At 53.3% G+C, this 20,968-nt stretch overlaps 1 protein-coding gene across 2 annotated transcripts; it reads left to right on the plus strand.

The window, feature by feature from the left end:
* The first annotated feature begins 1,345 nt into the window (after positions 1-1,345).
* On the plus strand, positions 1,346-20,561 carry CHRNA10 (cholinergic receptor nicotinic alpha 10 subunit). 2 transcript variants are annotated; one of them, XM_053310163.1, is made up of 5 exons: positions 1,346-1,698; positions 9,210-9,355; positions 12,299-12,453; positions 14,828-15,360; positions 19,619-20,561. In XM_053310163.1, exons 1-5 carry the CDS (start codon positions 1,608-1,610, stop codon positions 20,242-20,244), a joined length of 1,551 nt encoding a protein of 516 aa, XP_053166138.1. In that variant the 5' UTR covers positions 1,346-1,607; the 3' UTR covers positions 20,245-20,561. The 2 variants fall into 2 exon arrangements, with proteins under 2 accessions (XP_053166138.1, XP_053166139.1); XM_053310164.1 differs by lacking the exons at positions 1,346-1,698; positions 9,210-9,355 and adding an exon at positions 9,667-9,772.
* The last annotated feature ends 407 nt before the right edge of the window (positions 20,562-20,968 follow it).

Here is a 20,968-nt window from a genome sequence, read left to right on the forward strand (position 1 = left end):
TTACAACAATTTAAAATTTAATATGTTAAAAGTATTAAAAACACAAAACAGTATCTAATTAAAAGCCTGTGTGAACAAATGCCTCTTGCCTGCCCTTTAAAAAGTTGTAAGAGATGGGGAGGCTCTTACTTCAGCAGGAAGTGTGTATCGGGCCTGGGGAGGAGAAGGCCTGTCCCTGAGTAGGCACCGGACAAGCTGGTGGCAACTGCAGACAGATCTCTCCCGCTGATCTCAGTGGGCGGTGGGGCCCTCAGCAAAGAAGACGTTCTCTTTTGCCAAGATGCTTCTGTAGGAGAGTCCAGCCAGACCCCCGAGGGAAGGTCCAGAGAGTCCCCTGGCTGAGTTTTCCCAGAAAGTGGCTGCGGCATTTATTCGAAGCTTCCCCCTCACCCAACTGCAAATAGAAGAAGAGTCCTGCTGGATCAGGCGGAAAGCTGATTTCCCACGGTGGCCCACCAGATGCCTCTGGGGAGCTCACCGGCAAGAGGGCTGCGTACGCCCTCCCTCCTGCGGCTGCTGTTGCTCCCTTGCAACTGGTATTTACGGGCATCTTGCCGCTGAGGCTGGAGGTGGCCTATAGCCACCAGACGAGTAGCCATGGATAGCCCTGTCCTCCATGCATTTGTCTAAGCCCCCTTGAAAGCCATCCCAGCTAGTAGCCGCCATCACCACATCCCGTGGCAAAGAGTTCCATTGATTAATTATGTGCTATGTGGAAAAAAACAAGCAGCCCCAGCCCCTGGAGGGGTGCTTTGATGGGGTTGGAGAAGGCCGGTTGCTCTCCTGCTGCACAAGAAGGTGGCCATTCAAAGTGGCCCAGCTAAATAGCCCCGTACAAGGAGGAAGGTGCCTCTGTGCGCAGTCGGCGGGGACCGGGCGTCAGTCAGTTGATGCTTCAGTTTCCCACGTTGGGTGAGCAGCAGCAGCAGCAGCCGCAGCCTCCTCCGCAGCCGAGTCCTCCTCCTGCTCCTCGGCGCACTGTTTTTCTTTCCTACTTAAAAAACAAAAGAGGGGTGGGGGTGGGGGGGACACACACGCCAGTTGAGCCCCGGTCTCTTGCACAAGGGCCTTTCGCCCCGCGGGCGGGCCTCCTCCTCGGCTCTTCGCGGTGTCTTCATTCTACTCGACGGGAGGAGCGTCCCGATCTCCCAGCAGAAGCCCGGCAGGGCTGCGCGGAAGGGGGGAGCCGCCGCCGCCTCCTCCCCTCCCCCGGCACGGCCGCAGCCCCGTCGGGAGTCGCCTCCTGTCCGCTCTGCTCCTCGCTAGCTGCCCCCCCCGCCCGCTCCCCCCCACAGGCGAGGCGAGGCGAGGCGAATCGGCCAGTGGCTGCTGCCCAAGAGGCGAGGCGGCTGCGTTACCGCGCGTGGCTCCACGCCCCACCGGAGGAGAGCTGCAGCAGGGATCGCGCCCGCGGCTGGCCAAGCACGGCCGGCAGGTCGCCTCCTTGTGTTGGCCTGGCTAGCAGCGCCCGCAGAGGGCGAAGATGATGATGCCCGGCAACTCGGGATAACGGGACGCGCCTCTCGCTCGCTCCCCGCGGCCGGCTGCTTGCAGGCTCGAGCCCCGCACGCCGCCGCCGCCGCCTCCCTGCCGGGCCGAGGGCGAAGATGCTGCCCCCGCCCTGCCCGCGCGCCTGCCTGCTTCCTGGCGCGGGACTGGCGCTGCTGCTGCTCGTGGGGCTGGTGCCGCTGCTGCCAGGTAAGCCTGCCTTCCGTGGCAGTCCCGCGTCCCGCCCGGGCCGGCTGCCGCTCCTCTGGGCTTGCTGCCCCCCAGAGCCGGGCATTCCTGAGACGGCGGCTCGCGGCGGTGCTGTGGGCTGCCGGCAGCTCAGCAGAGGGACGTGATGATGGACGGGGAGGAGGGCGCCTCTCTGCAGCCCCTGGCCTGCCTCCTGCTGCGGCGCTGCTGGGCTGGGCCGGGCCACCCTCCGCCTGGCAAGCCTGGGCTCCAAGGGCTCCTCCGTCCGCGGCAGATGCGAAGGTTTCTTGTTTGACCTCCTCCTACCGGGGAGAGCAGGTGGAATTCTCCCCCCCGCCCCTCATCCCTCGGCTGCGTTTCCTTTGGGGGTTCGTTTGATACTTTAAAGGGGGGGCGGCGGGCAGAGGGGGTGTCTCCAGGGTTCCTCCGCAGAAACGGGGCTTCGGCGCTGGCGTTTTGGAATGGCCCGGAATGGCCATCAGCTAAAGTGCAATTCAATCGCCTGTGCCAGGAAGCGCAGCCTCCCTTTGGAAATGCACCTGGTGAGTAATTGCAAGTGGTGTGTCTTGATCTGTAAGCGAACCTTGCAAGATGTCAATAGAAGCGCCTGCCCGTGAAACGGGACACCCGTCATTAAACTTTCAAACCCAGGAAAGGATGGCTCCTGCTGCTGCAGCACCCGCTGCCAGTCGGGCGCTTCAGCTGAGCAGGAGACCTGCACACAAAGGAAAGAGCCGCCCCGGCGGGGGGCTCCAGCTAAGAGGTCTTCCAGCCTGACCTCTGCCACCGACTTGGGGTGGAGCCTTGGGCAAGACATTCGCTCTCGGCCTCAGGTCCCCATTTGTAACCAGTAGCGGTTCATCCTGATGCACCAGAAGGCGCAAGTTGCTCCTCTCTCTCCTGTCCCATTCAAGAGCCATGCTGCCTGCAGGCTGGCCATTCATCAGGTAGAGCTGCACAGGAGAGAGAGGAGGCAGCTGCGCCTCCTTCAGCACCCCCTTGGCTCATTGGGATGAGAATGCTGCTACTCTCTGGAACATGGATAGAGGCATGTCCTGTTGCTACCCAGGGGATGCAAAGGCTTGTTCTGCTGCCTTGCGGGAGGCAGTTTGCCTTCTGGGTCCTGAAGCATCACCTGCTGACAGACCCCCAAACGCACCAGAGTGACTCTGGGCTGAGACGGCTCCATCCTCACCTGGCTTTGGTGACTCCTCATTGCAACGCCTAACTGGGGTCTCTGGACAGGCAGTACTGATGCCCATCCATTGTAAGGCTGCCGTGGGGTCCCCGGGGGTGAGGCGGGGGAGGCTATTAAACCTGCCTTAGTCTGTAGTGAGGATGGTGATTCCTGGGGAGGGCGCCTCACCTCACTGGCTGCTCTCGAGGTCCTTCAGGGAAGACAAGACCAGCTGCCCAGGGGGTGTCCAGGGCAGAAGCACCCCGATGTCCCTCAGCAAGAGCTCCCCCACTCCTTTCTGAGTGGGGTGTGCTTGCCATCCACCTCGTCATGCCACGCAGTGTGGCCCTTCCCGTGGCGCTGCCTCATGGGCTCAGAGGTTTGGGCGTAGCGTGGCTGCTCTCTCTCAGGGGAGGGGAGGGGGAGGGGCGGCACCCACCACATCTCCTCCCTCTCCCGGCTTAGCCGTTGAGGTTTTGGAGGCTATTTCCCAGTGCAGACCAGGTTGGAATGTGGTCAACAGAGACCTGCATTTCTAGTGTGTCCTGTTCCAAAATGGAAAAGGTGGTGATAGACTGAAGGACGTAGCGTTGCCAGGTCCAGGTGCTCCAAAAAGTCGATATCCATCACCACAACAGTGGAAATAAGGATGCTTTTCATACACCCCAAAAGTCTCCACTCTGCATAACATTTGCATATGCTGATTGGTATTAGGTATGCGTATTTTGATAACACCTGTATCCTTTGAGAATCAATGCCTCTCCCCACTGTGACTGTGAGGCTGCTGACCAGGTGAGCTGTCTGCCTGCTGTCTAGGTGCGGAGTCCTCAAGGCCCCCCCTGCTGCTGCACCGGAAACTGGGCTCCTGGGGAGGTGCGCCACACACCCTCACGGCCCTCCGCCCTCCTCCCCACGGCGGCCCCCCAGCCTGCTCTCCCCAGCCAGGCCGGCAGCTCCACCTCTTGGCATGCTGGGTGGCGGTGCAGGCAGACTCTCCCACGCGCTCGCTGTGCTCTGCGACTGCAAACATTTAGAGACCCTTTTCGAGAGAAAGTTTCCAAGTGAAACTACACTGACACAAAACCATCTCGGGTAGTGAGATCCAAAAGAGCATGTGAGGAGCTCCAAAAGTACCTCTCCAAACTGGGGGAGCGGGCGACAAGATGGCAAATGCGGTTCACTGTTCGCAAGTGTGAAGTGGGAGAGGAGAGCTGGTCTGGTGGTAGCAAGCATGACTTGTCCCCATAGCTAAGCAGGGTCTGCCCTGGTTGCATAGGAAAGGGAGACTAGAAGTGTAAGCACTGGAAGAGATTCCCCCCTCAGGGGATGAAGCCGCTCCCTGGGAAGAGCAGAAGGTTTCAAGTTCCCTCCCTGGCAGCATCTCCAAGAAAGGGCTGAGAGAGATTCCTGCCTGCAACCTTGGAGAAGCCGCTGCCAGTCTGTGAAGACAATACTGAGCTGGATAGACCAAGGGTCTGACTCAGTATATGGCAGTTTCCTATGTTCCTAAGTGATGCACATTGGGTCAGGAAAACCCCAACTTCACCTATACACTGATGGGATCTGAGCTGTTGGTGACTGACCAGGAGGCCGGATTCAGATGTACAGGATAACCGCAGTTATAGATGGCCAGTGTTGTGACTGCAGTGTATCCAGAGGCATGAAATTGCCACTACAGGCTGAAAGCGGACTCTGTTTTGCCTCGCCAAACTCCAAACTCGGAACCTTCCCTCTTCTCCAAGCTTCGTCGCCAACAGCTGCCGTTTTGCTGCCAGACCATTCCACCCAACTGCTGACTCAACGGCTGTAACTGTGGTTTCGCATCCATTTCCAGACCCCAGTCATAGAGGCGGCAGCGCAGACCTGCCCGAGGACGTGGCTGCTCCGTGCTTTTGGCACTTCTCGCCGGCAGCCTCCTGGACAACAGGCCAGCCCCTCCTGTCGGCCCTGCAGCTATGGAGTTGCCAGGCGACAGGGAGGCCGCCAAGCCCCATCCAGGACTGTCGAGCTGCCCAGCCCCTCGGGGGCACCCCTGATCCCCACTCTGTCCCTTGCTCTCCCCACCTGGCAAGTGGTAGGGCCGGGGCACCCGACGACAGGCCCGGCCCTCCGTGCTTTGCTCCCTGAGGAGGGAGCAACAGTCCTGTGTGTTCACAAGCACAAACTCTCCCAGCGGGCAGCACAAGCAGGGCACCCGCAAGCAGGGGAGCTGGAGCGGCTGAGATCTGTTTTTTACCCGGCAAGGATAGGGAAGGGGGGCCCAGCCCCTTCCCTGGGTGGGGATATATTCACTCCCTAAGTCTAGCTCATGAGAAGAACTGTCTGCAGGCACGAATTGCCAGTTTACCAGATGCTACTCTAGTTGCACGAGGCGGTACTAGAGTGGCAGACCAAGGGGAGCAAGGATGCTCTAATGCAGGAAAGTGCCCGGAGATGGAGATCTAAATATGCGGCAGGCTGGGCTGGCCCCAGGGCAGTGGGGGGGGGGCGTGCTATTGGCAGGGTTTGAAAGGTAGCCCCCCCCCCCGCACAGGGATTCCTTAGCAGCCAAGTTCTATTATTATTTTCACATACAGGTTGGGGAAGGGGCCCCCAGCCCTTTCCCCCTGAGGGGGATTCATGCTCTCCAGCCTTACTCATGATCAAGGCTGGTCAGCAGGGTCAGTGTTGGGTCAACTGAGAGCCTTTTTCAAGGATCCAGGGCTCATTGGCCAGCCATGAGAGGGAAAGGCCATTCACTTGTGTCTGGATGGGTGGCGTTGCCGGGATCACCCCGCACGACATCTTCCCAGGTTATGGTGGGACAGACACACATGCCCCTAACATCCTTTGCCCTCCGCCATCTGCATATCCCATACTAGCAAATGTGGGTTTTGCCTGCCCTCCCTCACTGAAAGCGGGATTCCATCCCCTCTGGGCCTCCAAGCCCCCCACCCCATGAATTCAAGTTTGGATGGTGCTTTCGGGGTGAGTGTCTACCTGGGGGCGCGGGGTGGCGGGGAGAATGGTGCCATGGCTGGCAAAAGCAGTGCTGGCATCGCAGGGCATTTAAAGGGCTGTAAATGCCCTTTCCCTGCTGAGGGCAGGTGGAGCACTCCGAAAATGCATGATCACACTAGTACCGAACTAGGTGTATCAAGGGTCTGACTCGGGTAAAACAGCTTCCTAAGTAACCCGATGCTGCTGCCGCCTCCTTGCTCTTGGCAGGTACATAGTTAGGGGGCCATAGCTCTGCGGCCATGCCTCTGCTTGGCATGCAGTAGGGCTTGGGTTCAAGTGCCTCCACTTAAGAAGCTCTCATGCCGCTAGGGCTGGGGTAGACTTCTGAGACCCTGAAAAACTGCTGCTAGTCGGTACTGGGCTAGCTGGACCAGTGCTCTGACTCAGCATAAGCCGGGCCGGCTTCCCATGTTCCCCAGCAAAAGGCTTAGCAGTGGGACAGACATGGCTCCCTATCCCAAAAGGGGCTCACAGCCTTAGAAGAGAGAGAGAGACAGACAAGGAGGGTGGCAGTGGCAGCCACTGATGGGAGAGATGGTGCTCTGGGCTAAAAGGTGGCTGCAGCTCTCCCTCTGCTCCCTAGAAGAGGGCACCAGCGCCCTAAGTGACAGCTCTTAACATCTCCCTGCGGCAGTTGCTTTGTAGAGAGAGAGAGAGAGGAAAGCACTCTTCCCACAAGAACATAAGGACAGCCCTGCTGGATCAGGCCCATGAATGTCCATCTCATCCAGCATCCTGTTTGGCACAGTGGCCCACCAGATGCCACTGGAAGCCACAGGCAGGAGTTGAGCGCATGCCCTCTCTCTTGCTCTTACTCCCCTGCAACTGGTACTCAGAGGCATCCTGTCTTTGAGGCTGGAGGTGGCCTATAGCCCTCCGAATAGTAGCCGATGATAGACCTCTCCTCCATGAAGTTCTCCAAACCCCTCTTAAAGCCATCCAGGTTGTTGGCTGTCACCACATCTCATGGCAGAGAATTCCACAAGTGGATTATGTGTTGTGTGAAAAAGTACTTCCATTTGTTGGTCCTAGATTTCCTGGCAATCAATTTAATGGGATGACCCCTGGTTCTAGTGTTATGTGAGAGGGAGAAGATTTTCTCTCTCCCCACTTTCTCCACACCATGCATGATTTTATACAGTAGACCTCTATTATCATGTCTCCCCACAGTAGTCTTTTTTTCTAAACTAAAAAGCCCCAGGTTTTGTAGCCTTGCCTCATAAGAAAGGTGCTCTAGGCCCCTGATCATCTTGGTTGCCCTCTTCTGCACCTTTTCCAGTTCTACAATGTCCTTTTTTTAGATGTGGTGACCAGAATTGTATGCAGTACAGGTGTGGCTGCACCATCATTTTGTATAAGGGTATTATAATGTTAGCCGTTTTATTTTCAATCCCCTCCCTAATGATCCCTAGCAAGGAATTGGCAGTTTTCACAGCTGCCGCACATTCAGTCGACACTTTCAACAAGCTGTCCACCACGACCCCAAGATCCCTCTCCTGGTCAGTCACCGACAGCTCAGATCCCATCAGTGTATACTTGAAGTTGGGTTTTTTTGTCCCAATGTGCATTGCTTGACACTTGCCAACACTGAACCACATTTGCCACTTTGTCGCCCACTCCTCCAGTTTGTAGAGATCCTTTTGGAGCTCCTCACAATCAGTTTTGGATTTCACAATTTTATCCTTGAGGATGCTTTCCATCAATTTGCCTGGTATGGACGTTAAGTTAACCGGCCTGTAATTTCCTGGATCGCCCCTGGATTCCTTTTTGAAAATTGGTGTTACATTTGCTACTTTCCAGTCCTCTGGTACAGAGCCCGATTTCAGGGATAAGTTATATATTTTCACAATTTCACATTTGAGTTCTTTGAGGACTGTTGGATGGATGCCATCCGACTCTGGTGATTTGTTACACAATAACATAAGAACAGCCCTGCTGGGTCAGGCCCAAGGCCCATCTAGTCCAGTATCCTGTTTTGCACAGTGGCCCCCCAGATGCCGCTGGTTTTCAGTTTTCAGTTTTTCCAGACAGTTTACAACATCATCTCTTGTCACTTCTATCTGACTCAGTTCTTTAGCCTCCATCCCTGAAAAGCCTGGTTCAGCAACTGGCATATGCTCAGTATCCTCTGCCATGAAGACAGATGCAAAGAATTCATTTAGCTTCTCTGCAACCTCCATATCCTCTTAATAATCCCTTTCACTCCCTCATTGTCTGATCATCCAAATGCCTCCCTGGCAGGTTTCCTGCATTTGATGTATTTAAAGAAGTTTTTGTTATTCCCCTTGATGCTTTTAGCTAAATGTTCCTCAAACTCACTTTTTGCCTCCCTTATTGTCACCTTGCATTTCTTTTGGCAGAGTTTGTGTTCCTTCCTGTTCTCTTCATGTGGACAGGCCTCCCAATTTCGGAAGGAAGTCTTCTTCCCTTTTATGGCTTCCATGGTCAGAGATACTCCTTTTGAGGCCACCTGTTACGGCTTCATGTACATTGCTCAGGAGAAGTGGCAGGGCCAAAGGGCTGATGGTGCTCAGTGGGCCCGGCTAGCAAAGGAGGCTGAAAGAGGCCGGCAGGGAGCCTTTGCGCCCCCCCCCATTGTTGTCACAGTTCTCTGTCCTCTTTGATGAGCCCTGACTCTGAGGGCTGCCCCAGTCTTGCTGGAAAGAAGAGGAGGTGCCTCTCTTTTTTGCACAGCAGCTGAGCCATGTCCAGGGGTCGCCCAGCCCAGGGTCTTGTGGGGGCTGAGTCAAGGTGCCACTCAGGTGGCCCTGCTGTTGCTGCTGGGGGCCATGCATGCCCCCCTCCAAGCACACGCAACGCCATTACAAGCTTTGAAAGTGGTGCAGGGTGCAGGGCAGGCTGGCCCACAGCAGCCTCTTCTGCTGCTCCTCACAAGCATTGCAAGGTGTGGGAGGAGAAGAGGGCAGCCTCCCCCCCCCCTCTCTCTCTCTCAAGCTTATGTGGGGCCGATCAGCCCTCCGTAACCTGCCGCCTGAGGAGACTGTCTCACCTCTTCTCATGAAAGGACCATCCTGGCCATGTCCTTGGCATAATAGCTGGAAGTGTCAGTGTGTGGGGGGGGGGAGGGGGGATGCCACCACCCTGCACATGTCTACCAAGTCTCTCGGAGACTCACAAATGCCTTTCAGGGTTTTTTTTTATCTAACTAAACCCTCTACAGGCCGCTTTCCCACAAACCCCACACAGCTTGCAAAGGACAACTTGCCACTTGCCACTGCCAAAAAAGGAGCACAGCTGGGGAAGGGGGGGCCCTGCTGGCCTGGGGGGGCTCCCGCTGCCCCCGGCTCCAGCTTCTTTGCCTCCCTCTTTCCAGGCTGCCTGGGGGCTCAAGGCAAGTTTGCCTACAAGCTACTCAATGACTTGTTTGCCAACTACTCCAATGCACTGCGGCCAGCAGAAGACACGGACCGAGTCCTCAACGTCACGCTCCAGGTCACCCTTTCCCAGATCATCGACATGGTAAGATGTTTTGCACCTGAAAGCCACTTGGGCAGTCGCTGTGGCTTGGAGCCTTTGCAACTGAAGGGGCCCAGTGATGGCTGGCGGGATTCCATATGATCCAAGGGTTGGCCCCACTGCCAGGGGTCCCCGGTGCTCCTCTCAGATCATGCACTGAGAGGGAATGCTTTGGGGCTGTCCAGCAGGGATACGGCCCATTTCCCTGTCTAGGGCAGTGCCATGTTTGTGCATTTGTGCCTTTTACTAGCTCCATCCATCCAGCTGCACCCTTTCCAGGAGAAGTTGGATCTAGCCTTAGCAATCCATGCTCTGGACACCTCCAGGTTGACTACTGTCATACACTTCACATGGGGCTGCCCTTGAGCACAGTCCCGGAACTTCAGCTGGTTCAGAACTGTGGCCAGAAAACTGTAAAAGGTCAGGAATAGCTATTCTGTTGACAATACAATTCTTACTTAGTATCCTAGAGAGAGTGGTGGTGGTGGGGAGATAATTAAATGTATGTATATTACAATTATGAGAAGAATGATTAATACTTTATCCACATAAATACTTCAGAGTTTCCAACAAAAACTTTTTATTACATAAATGTTTTCATGAAAGCTTGTTAACATGTAAAACAACATTAAATATCCTAAAAGTCTTGATGGCATAAAAGCATTCAAAGGCTAGTAAACAACTACTACTCTCATAACTGCCCTCAGTATTAAAAATCCTCAAATATGTCTTGACTATGTCCTGGATTATTTTGATTCCTAGTAGAAGGAATCAATGCATTTGGTCTTCCTCAGATGCATTTGGTCTTCCTCAGTGACTTTTTCCATATAGCATTTACAGGAGCACAAAATAACTACAATTTCTGTCAAGAAAATAGCCCTAACTGGCTGGGGACCAGGGTCTCTCATAAGAACAGCCCTGCTGCAGGATCAGGCCCAAGGAGGCCCATCTAGTCCAGCATCCTGTTTCCCACAGTGGCCCACCAGATGCCTCTGGGGAGCCCACAGGCAAGAGGTGTGTGCATGCCCTCTCTCCTGCTGCTGCTGCTGCTCCCCTGCAATTGGGATTCAGAGGCATTGTGCCTCTGAGGCTGGAGATGGCGAACAGCCACCAGACTAGTAGCCATTGATAGACCTGTCCTCCATGAATCTGTCCAAGCCCCTTTTAGTGCCATCCAAGCTGGCAGCCATCACAGCATCCCATGGCAGAGAATTCCCTAGGTTAATTATCTGCTGTGTGAAAAAGTACTTTCTCTTATCGGTCCTAAATTTCCCGACCTTCAGTTTCATGGGATGACTCCTGGTTCTTCTAGTGCTGTGAGAGAGGGAGAAAAATTTCTCTCTGTCCACTCTCAGAAGATGTCTCCTTCCATATGAGCCTGCCCAGGAATTCTGCTCTGTGAGAGAGGCCCTTCTCACTGCCTCCCTGCCATTCAAGGCTCAAGGGACAGGGCCTTTTGGGTGGTGGTGCCCAAGCTATGGAGCAGTCTCTCAAGGGAGGCTCTCCTACTTGTAGGCAGGGGACAAAGACTCCCTTACTCCACCACACATGTTTAAGTAAGGGGGGGCCTTAGGGGGCTGTTTTTCATTACCTACTGTCTGTTTTGAGGTGTTATTTTTCTGTAAGCCACCCTGGATGTATGATATAGGAAGACAGGGTATATTACAACAATAAATAAATGAATGTATTATTACTTGTTTAAAATATTTATATTCTGCCTCTTAAAATGGATTTTTGAGGCAGCTAACAATTAAAAAAAATTCACAACAGTGTTTTACAAAATATGACATTAGCACCATCAGCAGCACCAAGAGACCCCCTGATTTTGTTCTAAAAGACTGCAGGGGTGGAGCCTGGCAAACAAGTACAAGAGGAAGGACATTTCGGAGGCAAGGAGCCATGACTGAGAAGGCCCTGCTTGTGGCCACCCATTAAGCTTCAGGAGGAAGAAACTCTTTGACCAGGGACTTGAGAGGATCTTTTCTCCTCTGGCCTGGCTCCAGTTCTCCTTCTCAAAATATAATCTGCAGGGGGTCATATATTTGCCATAATCCTGCCCCACTGAGTTGACCTCACATGATTTTCTGTGTCCAAAAAGAAAAAAGAAAACAAGATATTGTTACGACCATGCAAAGTCAGAAGTTGACCTCTTCTCCAGGCATTTCTAAAAAGCCAGTAGCTAAAAATGCTTCCTCCTGCTTGAGTGGAAGCTGAGAAAAGGAGGTGGAGAGTTTGGATGTGGCAGCAAAAGAGGCAGTTTTGTAAAGAGCTGGTCAGAAGGAGCCCTGGGGGGCATATTCAGGTGGTGAGGTGAGGGGGGCTGAGGCATTCCAGCCTAGCAGGGCCCGGGGAGGTTCATTTCAGGGCGCCGCCAACACGCCGGGGGCCAAACTCCAAGGCAAGAGCCTTCTCTGTGGTTGCCCCCGGGACTGTGGAAGGCACTTCCTGCTGAGACTAGAGCTGCTCCATCCCAGTTAGCTTTTAGGAAACATCTAAAGACACATCTCTTCAGCCAAACATTTTAGTTAGTTGGTGTTTTATGCATATTTTAATCTGGTTTTATAACTGTTAAAATTCTTGGTTTATTTTATTATTGGTTTGTTTTATGCTGTAAACCACCTAGAGACTTTGGTAGTGGGCAGTATATAAAATTGTTAAATAAATAATAGCACCATTTGGGTGTTCGTTGCTTCCCTGTACTCAGATGTGTATTTTTTGTAAATACTGCAAAAATAGTTGATACTGCAGAAACACCAGAAGTCTCTAGTCGTCTCTGCACCCAAGTCTAGTAGTCCTTGGAACTCCCCACCACTTGGGGAAGTGTGGAAGAGCTGCTGTACTCCACCCCTCAGTCAGCTGCAACTTGTACCTGCAACAAGCAGACAGTCCACTCTGCCCACTTTCTTACCAGCTGCTCCTCTGAGTCATTTTTCTCTTGTGTTCCAGGATGAGAGGAACCAAATCTTGACAGCTTACCTGTGGATCCGGCAGGTGTGGATAGATGCATACCTGAACTGGGACAAGGAGGTTTATGATGGCATCGACACGATCCGGATCCCGAGTAGCTATGTCTGGAGGCCCGACATTGTCCTTTATAACAAGTGGGTTTCGTTTCGTTGAGGGAGGGCTCTGCTTGCTGCCTCACAGGGTCTGAGTTCCCAGAGAGCTCATGCAGCCTTGGGGGAAAAAATTGGCTGAACCTTCCCATGCATGGTCTGTCAGTGTTATTAGCCATGCAAGCTAAATGGAACCTCCAGGTCCAGAGGCAGTATACCACTGGAATGGCAGTTTCTGAGGGGCAAGCTATGGGGGCTGGCTGTGGCCTCCATGCCCTGTTTGGCCTCTGCGGCAAGAAGAGTGCCAGACTAGACGGACCCTTCTTCTAGCAGGACTCTTCTTGTGGAAAAGTAAAGTAAAGTGTGCCTTCAAGTCGATTTCGACTTCTGGCGCCCACAGAGCCCTGTGGTTTTCTTCTGGTAGGAGGGGTTGACCATGGCCTTCTCCTGTGCTGTATGAGATGATGCCTTTCAGCATCTTCCTAGATTGCTGCTGCCCGATATAGTACCAGCGGGGATTCGAACTGGCAACCTTCTGCTTGTTAGTCAAGCATTTCCCTGCTGCGCCACTTAAGGTGATGTTCTTGTGGTAGCAAACATGAATTGTCCCCTTTGCTAAGTAGGATCTGCCCTGGTTTGCATTTGGATGAGAGTCCACATGCGTGAGCACTGAAAGATATTCCCCTTAGGGGATGGGGCCGCTCTGGGAAGAGCACCTGCATGCTACCATGCAGAAGGTTCCAAGGTCCCTCTGAGGCTTCTCCAGATAGTTACCCCTGCTAATGGAGCAAAGAGGCATCTTTTAAAGTGGTGATTCTCTTACATTTAGCAGGGGGAGAGCAACTGGCCCTATCCAACCTCAGCATAGCATCCCTCCAGTGGCTGTTGTTGGTGTCTACCTTATGTTTCTTTTTAGACTGTGAGCCCTTTGGGGACAAGAAGCCACCTTTATTTATTTATTAGTAATTTTTGTATGTAAACCACTTTGGAAACTTTTTTTGAAAAGCAGTATATAAATAGTAGGAGTATATAAATAGTAACAGTAGATCGGGATGAGAGAGACTCCTGCCTGCAACCTTGGAGAAGCCACTGCCAGTCTGTGCAGACAATACTGAGCTAGGTGGACGAATGGCCTGACTCGGTAGAAGGCTGCTTCCTAGGTTCCTCTTCTGTGTATACTGCTGTCCTCTGGTAATATCCTTCCAGGGCAATTTGCAGTTAACAAGAGCACTACAAATCATTAAACCTCATATAAGGAAAGCAGCATGAATGACTTGGAACAGCAAAAACAGTAAAAGGGCACAAACAGCACAGGAGCAGAATTAGAACAAAATTCAGGTGATGCTTTTTCCCCTTTTTAAAAAATCCCTGGGAAAACCAAATGGTCTTTGCCTGTCACTGCAAGGGCATTGGGCTTGGTGCCTCATGAGCTCCTTGGGAAAAGAGTCCTAGAGATGGGGCTCTGCCACCCTCTTCCTAAGAACAGAAGAACAGCCCTGCTAGATCAGGCCCAAGAAGGCCTATCCAGGGCAGAATCCTGTTTCCCACAGTGGCCCACCAGATGCTTCCGGGGAGCCCCCAGGCAAGAGGTCTGTGCATGCCCTCTCTCCTGCTGCTGTTGCTCCTCTGCAACTAGTATTGAGAGGCCCCTTGCCTCTGAGGCTGGAGATGGCGAACAGCCACCAGACTAGTAGCCCTTGATAGACTTGTCCTCCCTGAATTTGTCTAATCCCCTTTTAAAGCCATCCAAGCTGGTCTGGTGGCCATCACCGCATCCCGTGGCAGAGAGTCTAATTGTGTGCTGTGTGGATAAGTCCTTCTTGTCCTGTGCATGCACATTTATGGTAAGGAATGCTCTCGCTCGGTCCTGTGCATGCACACTGATGGTGAGCCATGTTGGCAGTCAGGCAGACTGGCGCATCCGCAGCAGGACACTGCAGCCCCCACGGAAGCTGTTGGGCCCACCTGCAGGCCGTTGGAGCCATGCTCTCCTCCTACAGCCCCATCTCTGCCTTCTTTGGAATATAGGACCATCAGAAGCTGCCTTCTACCGAGTCAGACCCTTGGTCTACTTAGCCCAGTATTGTCTACACAGACTGGCAGCGGCTTCTCTGAGGCTGCAGGCAGGAATCTTTCTCTCAGCCCTATCTTGGAGATGCTGCCAGGGAGGGAACTGGGAACCTTCTGCATGCAAGCAGGCAGGTGCTCTTCCGCTGAACTACAGCCCCATCCCCCGAGGAGAATAGCTTATAGTGCTCACATCTAGTCTCCCATTCAAATGCAGATCAGGACAGACCCTGCTTAGCAAAGGGGACAATTCATGCTTGCTGCCACAAGACCAGCTCTCCCGGTGCAAAAGGGCCCTCCTCTCCTCTCCTCTCCGCTCCAGCCCAGCCCTTTCCTCTCCTTGCTTCCCTAGTGCTGATGACCAGTTCACGGGCTCCATGGAGACCAACGTAGTGATCCGCTATGATGGCCAAATCATGTGGGACTCCCCGGCCATCACCAAGAGCTCCTGCAAGGTGGATGTGTCCTATTTCCCCTTCGACGGCCAGCAGTGCCGCCTGACCTTCGGCTCCTGGACTTACAACGGCAACCAGATCGACATCCTCAACAGCATGGACACAGGCGACCTCACGGATTTCGTGGAGAATGTGGAGTGGGAGGTTCTGGGCATGCCAGCCAAGAGGAACGTCATTACCTATGGCTGCTGCTCGGATCCATACCCAGACATCACCTACACGCTGCACCTCAAGAGACGAGCCTCTTTCTACATCTTCAACCTCCTTCTCCCCTGCATCATGATCTCCTTCCTCGCCCCACTGGGCTTCTATCTTCCAGCTGACTCTGGAGAGAAGGTCTCCCTGGGAGTAACAGTGCTTCTGGCACTCACCGTCTTCCAGCTGCTGGTGGCTGAGAGCATGCCTCCCTCGGAGAATGTGCCGCTCATTGGTAAGTCGTCCCTAGAGGAATGCAAGGTTTGCCCTTCTGGACCTGACCCAAGGGGCCCCGGGGCCAGCCCAGGAGGCCCGCCCTCCCTCCCTCCACGGTCAGGGAGTGCATGAGCTGGGCAGTGTGAAGAGGGGGGTGTTCACAGTGTCCTGTAAACAGAGGCTCACTGCCTGTGAACTCACAAGCTCCGGTTTGAGCTGTTGGGGCCAATAAGCCTTTGACACCCAAATTCAGGGGTGGCTCCCCCATGAGGAAAGGTGAGGTGATGGCCTCAGGAGGCAAGTGCACCACAGGGTGCCAAGTGTGCTGGGGGGGGGGCGACAAGGGAGCTCGTTGCCGCTCGCCTTGAGTGGCTGCATTCCATGCAACACTCCAAACTGAAGCAGAGATACCAGCTGGGGCCATATATCCTGGGAGTTGGGAAGAACACTCTATGTCCAAAGTCCCTCCTTGGTTGGGACTGCATGAACCCAAGTCCCTCCCTGGGTCTCCTTACGCAGAACGCTGGAGAGACTCTTATACTGGCGTGTGCAGTCCCCACTTCCTCAAGCAGTGAGAAGGTCCAGGGCTGTCCAGGTTGGACTTCCTTGGATGAAGAGATGACTGGAGGCTCATCGTTTCTTTGTCCTCTTTGGTTTCTTGACAAATAAATCGGTTGAGCGCCAGTTTGAGGAGAGCAGCAGTGCACCCCTATGCATCAGCCACAGATCCCGCCAGGTTCCCCAAGAATAGTCCTGCTGCTGCTGCTGCTGCTGCTGCTGCTGCTGCTACTGCTGCACCCCAAGGTGTGCCAGCTCTCCACGGCCCCACCCGGCCTCTCCCAAACTGACTCTCCCCGGCTCACCCTGAGCAACTTGCCAACCTGCCCCGAGCTGCCCTTTTTGTCGAACATGTACCTCTCCTGCTTAGCTCAGCGACCTCCCTTTCTCAGAAGAGACTTCTCCTCACCTTAGTCTTTGTTGCAAGCTGGGTTTGCACTCATTAAATGCAACCAATATTTATATACTGCTTTTCAACAAGAATTCTTAAAGCGGTTTACATAGATACAAATAAACAGAATAAAATGGCTCCCTCTCCCCAAAGGGCTCACAATCTAAAAAGGAACATAGGATAGACACCAGCAACAGCCACTGGAGGGATGCTGTGCTGGGGATGGATAGGGCCAGTTGCTCCCCCCCCCGGTCAATAAAAGAGAATCACCACTTGCAGAGGTGCCTCTTTGCTCAGTTAGGGGTCATCAAAGGTCCAAGCAGGTGTATATAACAAAAGTCTTTTATTGGCAAAGACAGCTTCAACATCCACAGGGAGTTACTCACACATGCCTAAATGTTGCGGGGTATCTGAAGAGTGAATCTGCTTCGCAGCAGATTCGCAAGATGTTTAATATGGGGGATTGAATTGACAGTTCACATAGTGTTGGCTCCTCTCTGCAATCCCTGGCAGATCTTTTACCTGTGCGTTCCCACCAGCTTACTCTGGGTTTTTCTTCCAAACAATCACAAATCACATCAGAGAGGAGGAGAGCAAGAGAGCTTTTGTTGTTGTTGTTATTTTGACAGCTAAGAATGGAAGACTGGCATGATGAGTTGCCAAGCAGGCAGATTAAACAGCAGAACGCTTCACCTGACCCTGTCGAATCTGACCGAAATCTTTGCTGATTTTTATAATGAACTTGCCTTTGTGGGTGAATGTCTTCATCACCTCATGTTCCCCCCACCACACATACACACCCCAGACCATCTAAGAGGCAGGGAAGTTTCAGGTGAAGCAGCTCAGACAAAAAGGTCTCAGGTTACATCAAGCTGTAGCCTCCATTCTGCATATCTCAAGCCTATGTTAAGACCCACATTTTGCAGTTTGTGCTTGCATTTAACTCAGGACTTTCTCCCTCCCCCTCCCCTTCTGGACTCCCTCCACAGAATTTCACCAATCTGCTAACCTCCCACCCCTCCTGGGCTTGTAATTGCAAATCACTTGGAGCAGACCATACCAAACACAGCTGTCAAACACCTGTTCACTGAGTTTTGAAAAACACCGTGGCCACTCCACACATCAAAGGAGAAACGGCGGGGCATAGCAGAAGCCTCGGGTCCCCAACCCCACCCCAAGCCGCTGAAACTCGAGGATTTTTTAAAGCCAGACATACTTTGGGCTACGCCAGAATACACAGCCTTGATTCGGGTGGGGGGAGAGAGTCCTGTCTGTAGTGGTCCCGGATAGTCCAAAGGGACTTCGGGGTAAATGTAGCTAATATGTGGACTCCTCCACTCCATGCCGCAGGAGATTCGAACGAAAAGCCCTGTGTATGTAAAGCCTCCTGGAGACCCCTCCTGCTCCTGCTCCCTCCCATAATAACAAACACTTCCCAGTAGCTGTTCCCTCCATCTGTCTCTTCCCCCTGAGTTGCCGTGTTATTGTTCCCGGCTGCTGCCTCACCTCTCCTACTTAGTTCCACGTACATCAACACAGTCTTGATGGCTCCAGGCTACCACCAGACTCAGAGGCAGGATGCCTCCGAATCCCAGTCGCAGGGGGCAGGGGCAGGAGAGGGGCTTGCCTTCATCTCCTGGTGGTGTGGCTTCCCAGAGGCCTCTGGAAGCTTGTCACATGGGGCTTTTGAAGCCCTTTAGCTCACATCTTCTCCAGAATGGAGGGGGTGCCTTCACATACTGACTAGATTTACCCCCATGTCCTTGCAAGTTATCAGGGAGCAGTTCACACACAATTTGGGTTTTTCACTGCACGTTGGAGTGTAGCCCAATTTATATCTGGGGCAAAAAATCCACTATTTGCAGCGGTTTTGGGGGACAACTTCAAGTTTGCAGTCATAAAGCTTCCCCGTAAACTCACGGTAAAACCTGCTGTGCATAAAAGTCCCTGGTGGGCCACTGTGGGAAATGGGATTCTGAACTGGAAAGATCTTTTGGCTGATCCAGCAGGGCTGTTCTTATCTGTTCCCAAACTCTAATGAGCAAACCCTTCCCACAGTCTCATTCCGGAAATAGTTGAGAGTGAGATCTCTCAACTCTTAGCTCCTCGTGCGGGACACCTTCTGGGGTATAAGCCCGTGATCTGGCTGACAAAGAGGTGGCCAGTTGCCTGCTTCAGAACCTCAGTCTCATCACAAGATTGTCTGGAGCACGTTGGGGATGTGCTGCTGAGTAACTAAAAAAATACACGCAGGGTGTTCACTCGAGAGATGCCGTCTTAAAGAAGAGCCACTCTGATGATAGCAACCCCGTGACAAATAGGATCTAGTAAACCCAAATCCTTGCATGCATGATATGCAGATACAAAGAGGAAAGCCCCTGGCATTGCAATATTGGGTAAGCTGGGGCAAAGCCATCAGTCTATATATCTGGCATCAGGGGCATAACTACAAGAGGGCCAGGGGAGACACTTGTCTGGGGGCCCACTGCCTTGGCCCCCTCCAGAGGCAAGTCACATGACTGACTCCCCCAGCCATGCACCCGCCCAGGCTCCCTTCAGTTGTATTCATCCTCCGAAATTGATGAGAGTGTTAAGACCTGGAGCTACCAGAACAGCAGGTCTTTCTCTAGGACCATGAAATGACTTGCATCGTCCACAATTTACAAAACCTTTTGAAAAATAATTTAGGATGATGTTCTATTGTGGCACATAGGTGATAGATAGATAGATAGATAGATAGAGAGATAGAGATAGAGATAGATATAGGTATAGGTATAGGTATAGGTATAGGTATAGGTATAGGTATAGGTATAGGTATAGGTATAGGTATAGGTATAGGTATAGGTATAGATAAAAATTTTACTGTGCTTTTTGTGACCACTATTCAGCCTCATTTAAGATTTCTTTACTTCCTGAGCTGAGCTTCAGTGGGGGGCGGGGGGTGCATTTTAAAATCTTGTCTCTGGGCCCCCTCCAACCTTGCTACGCCCCTGTCTGGCATCCATCCAGGAAGCCCCAAAAGTGGGCTGGCTTTTTTGTGTTTGTTTGTTTGCGGGGGGGGCAGGGGTGGAGGGAGGACAGCCCTATTAGAAAAGGAAGGAAATAACCGAGAAGGTCCCAGAGGGGCTTCTCCTCTCCCTCCAGTCCATCCAGATGTTTCCCTGTGGAGGGGCTGAGCGGGGAGGGCGGCACTGTGCTTCTTGCGCACCTCTGTTGCTTCTCGGGGCAGTCTGGGGTGTGTGTTTGTGCGCCTGGGACCAGCTTTGCCAGAAGGGAGGGGCCAGGGAGAATCTGATGGCCGACAGTGGTGGTGCTCTTCTTTCCCCAGGGAAGTACTACATTGCCACCATGACCATGATCACGGCCTCTACAGCCTTGACCATCTTCATCATGAACATCCACCACTGTGGGCCTGGGGCCAAGCCGGTACCCAAGTGGGCCAAGAAGTTCATCCTCCAGTACATGGCCCGCATCTTCTTCGTCTACGAGGTGGGGGAGAGCTGCAAGAGCCCCAGGCAGGAACCAAACCCCATCCCCAGGGTTCGGGTGGTGAACGGTGGGGCTGCCAACGAGGAACCCAGAGGCCAGGCCAGGGTCTGCAGGGATGTCTCTTCACCAGGGGACGGGCCACCCCCTCGGTCTCCATCACAGGGGCACAGCAGCCCCTCTGAACAGCCGGACTGGAGCGGGAAATACGTGGACCTGGAGTTTGGCGGTGAGGAGGGGGAGGGCCTGGAGCAGCCCGCCTGTGCCAAGAGACGGTGTCTGTGCCACCACAACAGCATCCTCAGGAACGTGGAGTATATTGCCAACTGCTTCCGCGACCAGAAGGCAGCCTCGAAACGGACTGGGGAGTGGAAGAAAGTGGCCAAGGTGATGGATCGCTTCTTCATGTGGGTCTTCTTCGCCATGGTCTTCATCATGAGCGTGCTGATTGTTGGCAAGGCCATCTGAAGGTGACCTGGAGAGGAATGAGGCAGCGCAGCTGACTGCCCCACAGGCCAAGGGTGTGTGTGTGTGTGTGTGTGTGTGTGTGTGTGTGTGTGTGTGAGAGAGAGAGAGAGAGAGAGAGAGAGAGAGAGAGAGAGAGCGCCACCTCCCTTCTTGAGTACCACCTGAGGCCATCTTGGAGTTTGTCCTGTTGCAAGAGAGTCCATCAGGGTGGGCCAGTTGCACAAGCAGTTCTAGCTGATGGCTGGGCTGGCACATGTTTAGGGGCACCTCGAGTGGTCCGAGAAGGGAGCCCCCGCACTAACAAGCCTGTGGCATGCTGCTGCGGTGGAAGCTGCAGCTGCTACTGAGTGCATTTCTTCTAGCTCACTAGAGATGTTGCCTTTGACAGTTCCACTTTGACAGTTCTTTGACAGCTCCCTCCCACACCTGGGCACCCTCTCCCCTTTTCCACAAGGGGTAGTGTGTGTGGGCCATGCTCTGAGTGTTCTGAGCACTGCCCTTGCACAAGCACAGAGTTCAATATCTGCCACTATATTCAGCATCCTGCAAATCTCACTTGTCAGTAACCCTCACCCCATTCAAAACCAGACAAACCAACCCCAAGTTTCTAGTGCTTATGGAGACAAGCTTGAAAATGTGTGACTGGTGGCTGGCAAGCCTCAACAGGGGTGTGTGTGTGTGTGTGTGTGTGTGTGTGTGTGTGTGTGTGTGTGTGTGAAGCAAA

This window comes from Hemicordylus capensis, chromosome 3, assembly GCF_027244095.1.
Source record: "Hemicordylus capensis ecotype Gifberg chromosome 3, rHemCap1.1.pri, whole genome shotgun sequence".
NCBI lineage: Eukaryota > Metazoa > Chordata > Lepidosauria > Squamata > Cordylidae > Hemicordylus > Hemicordylus capensis.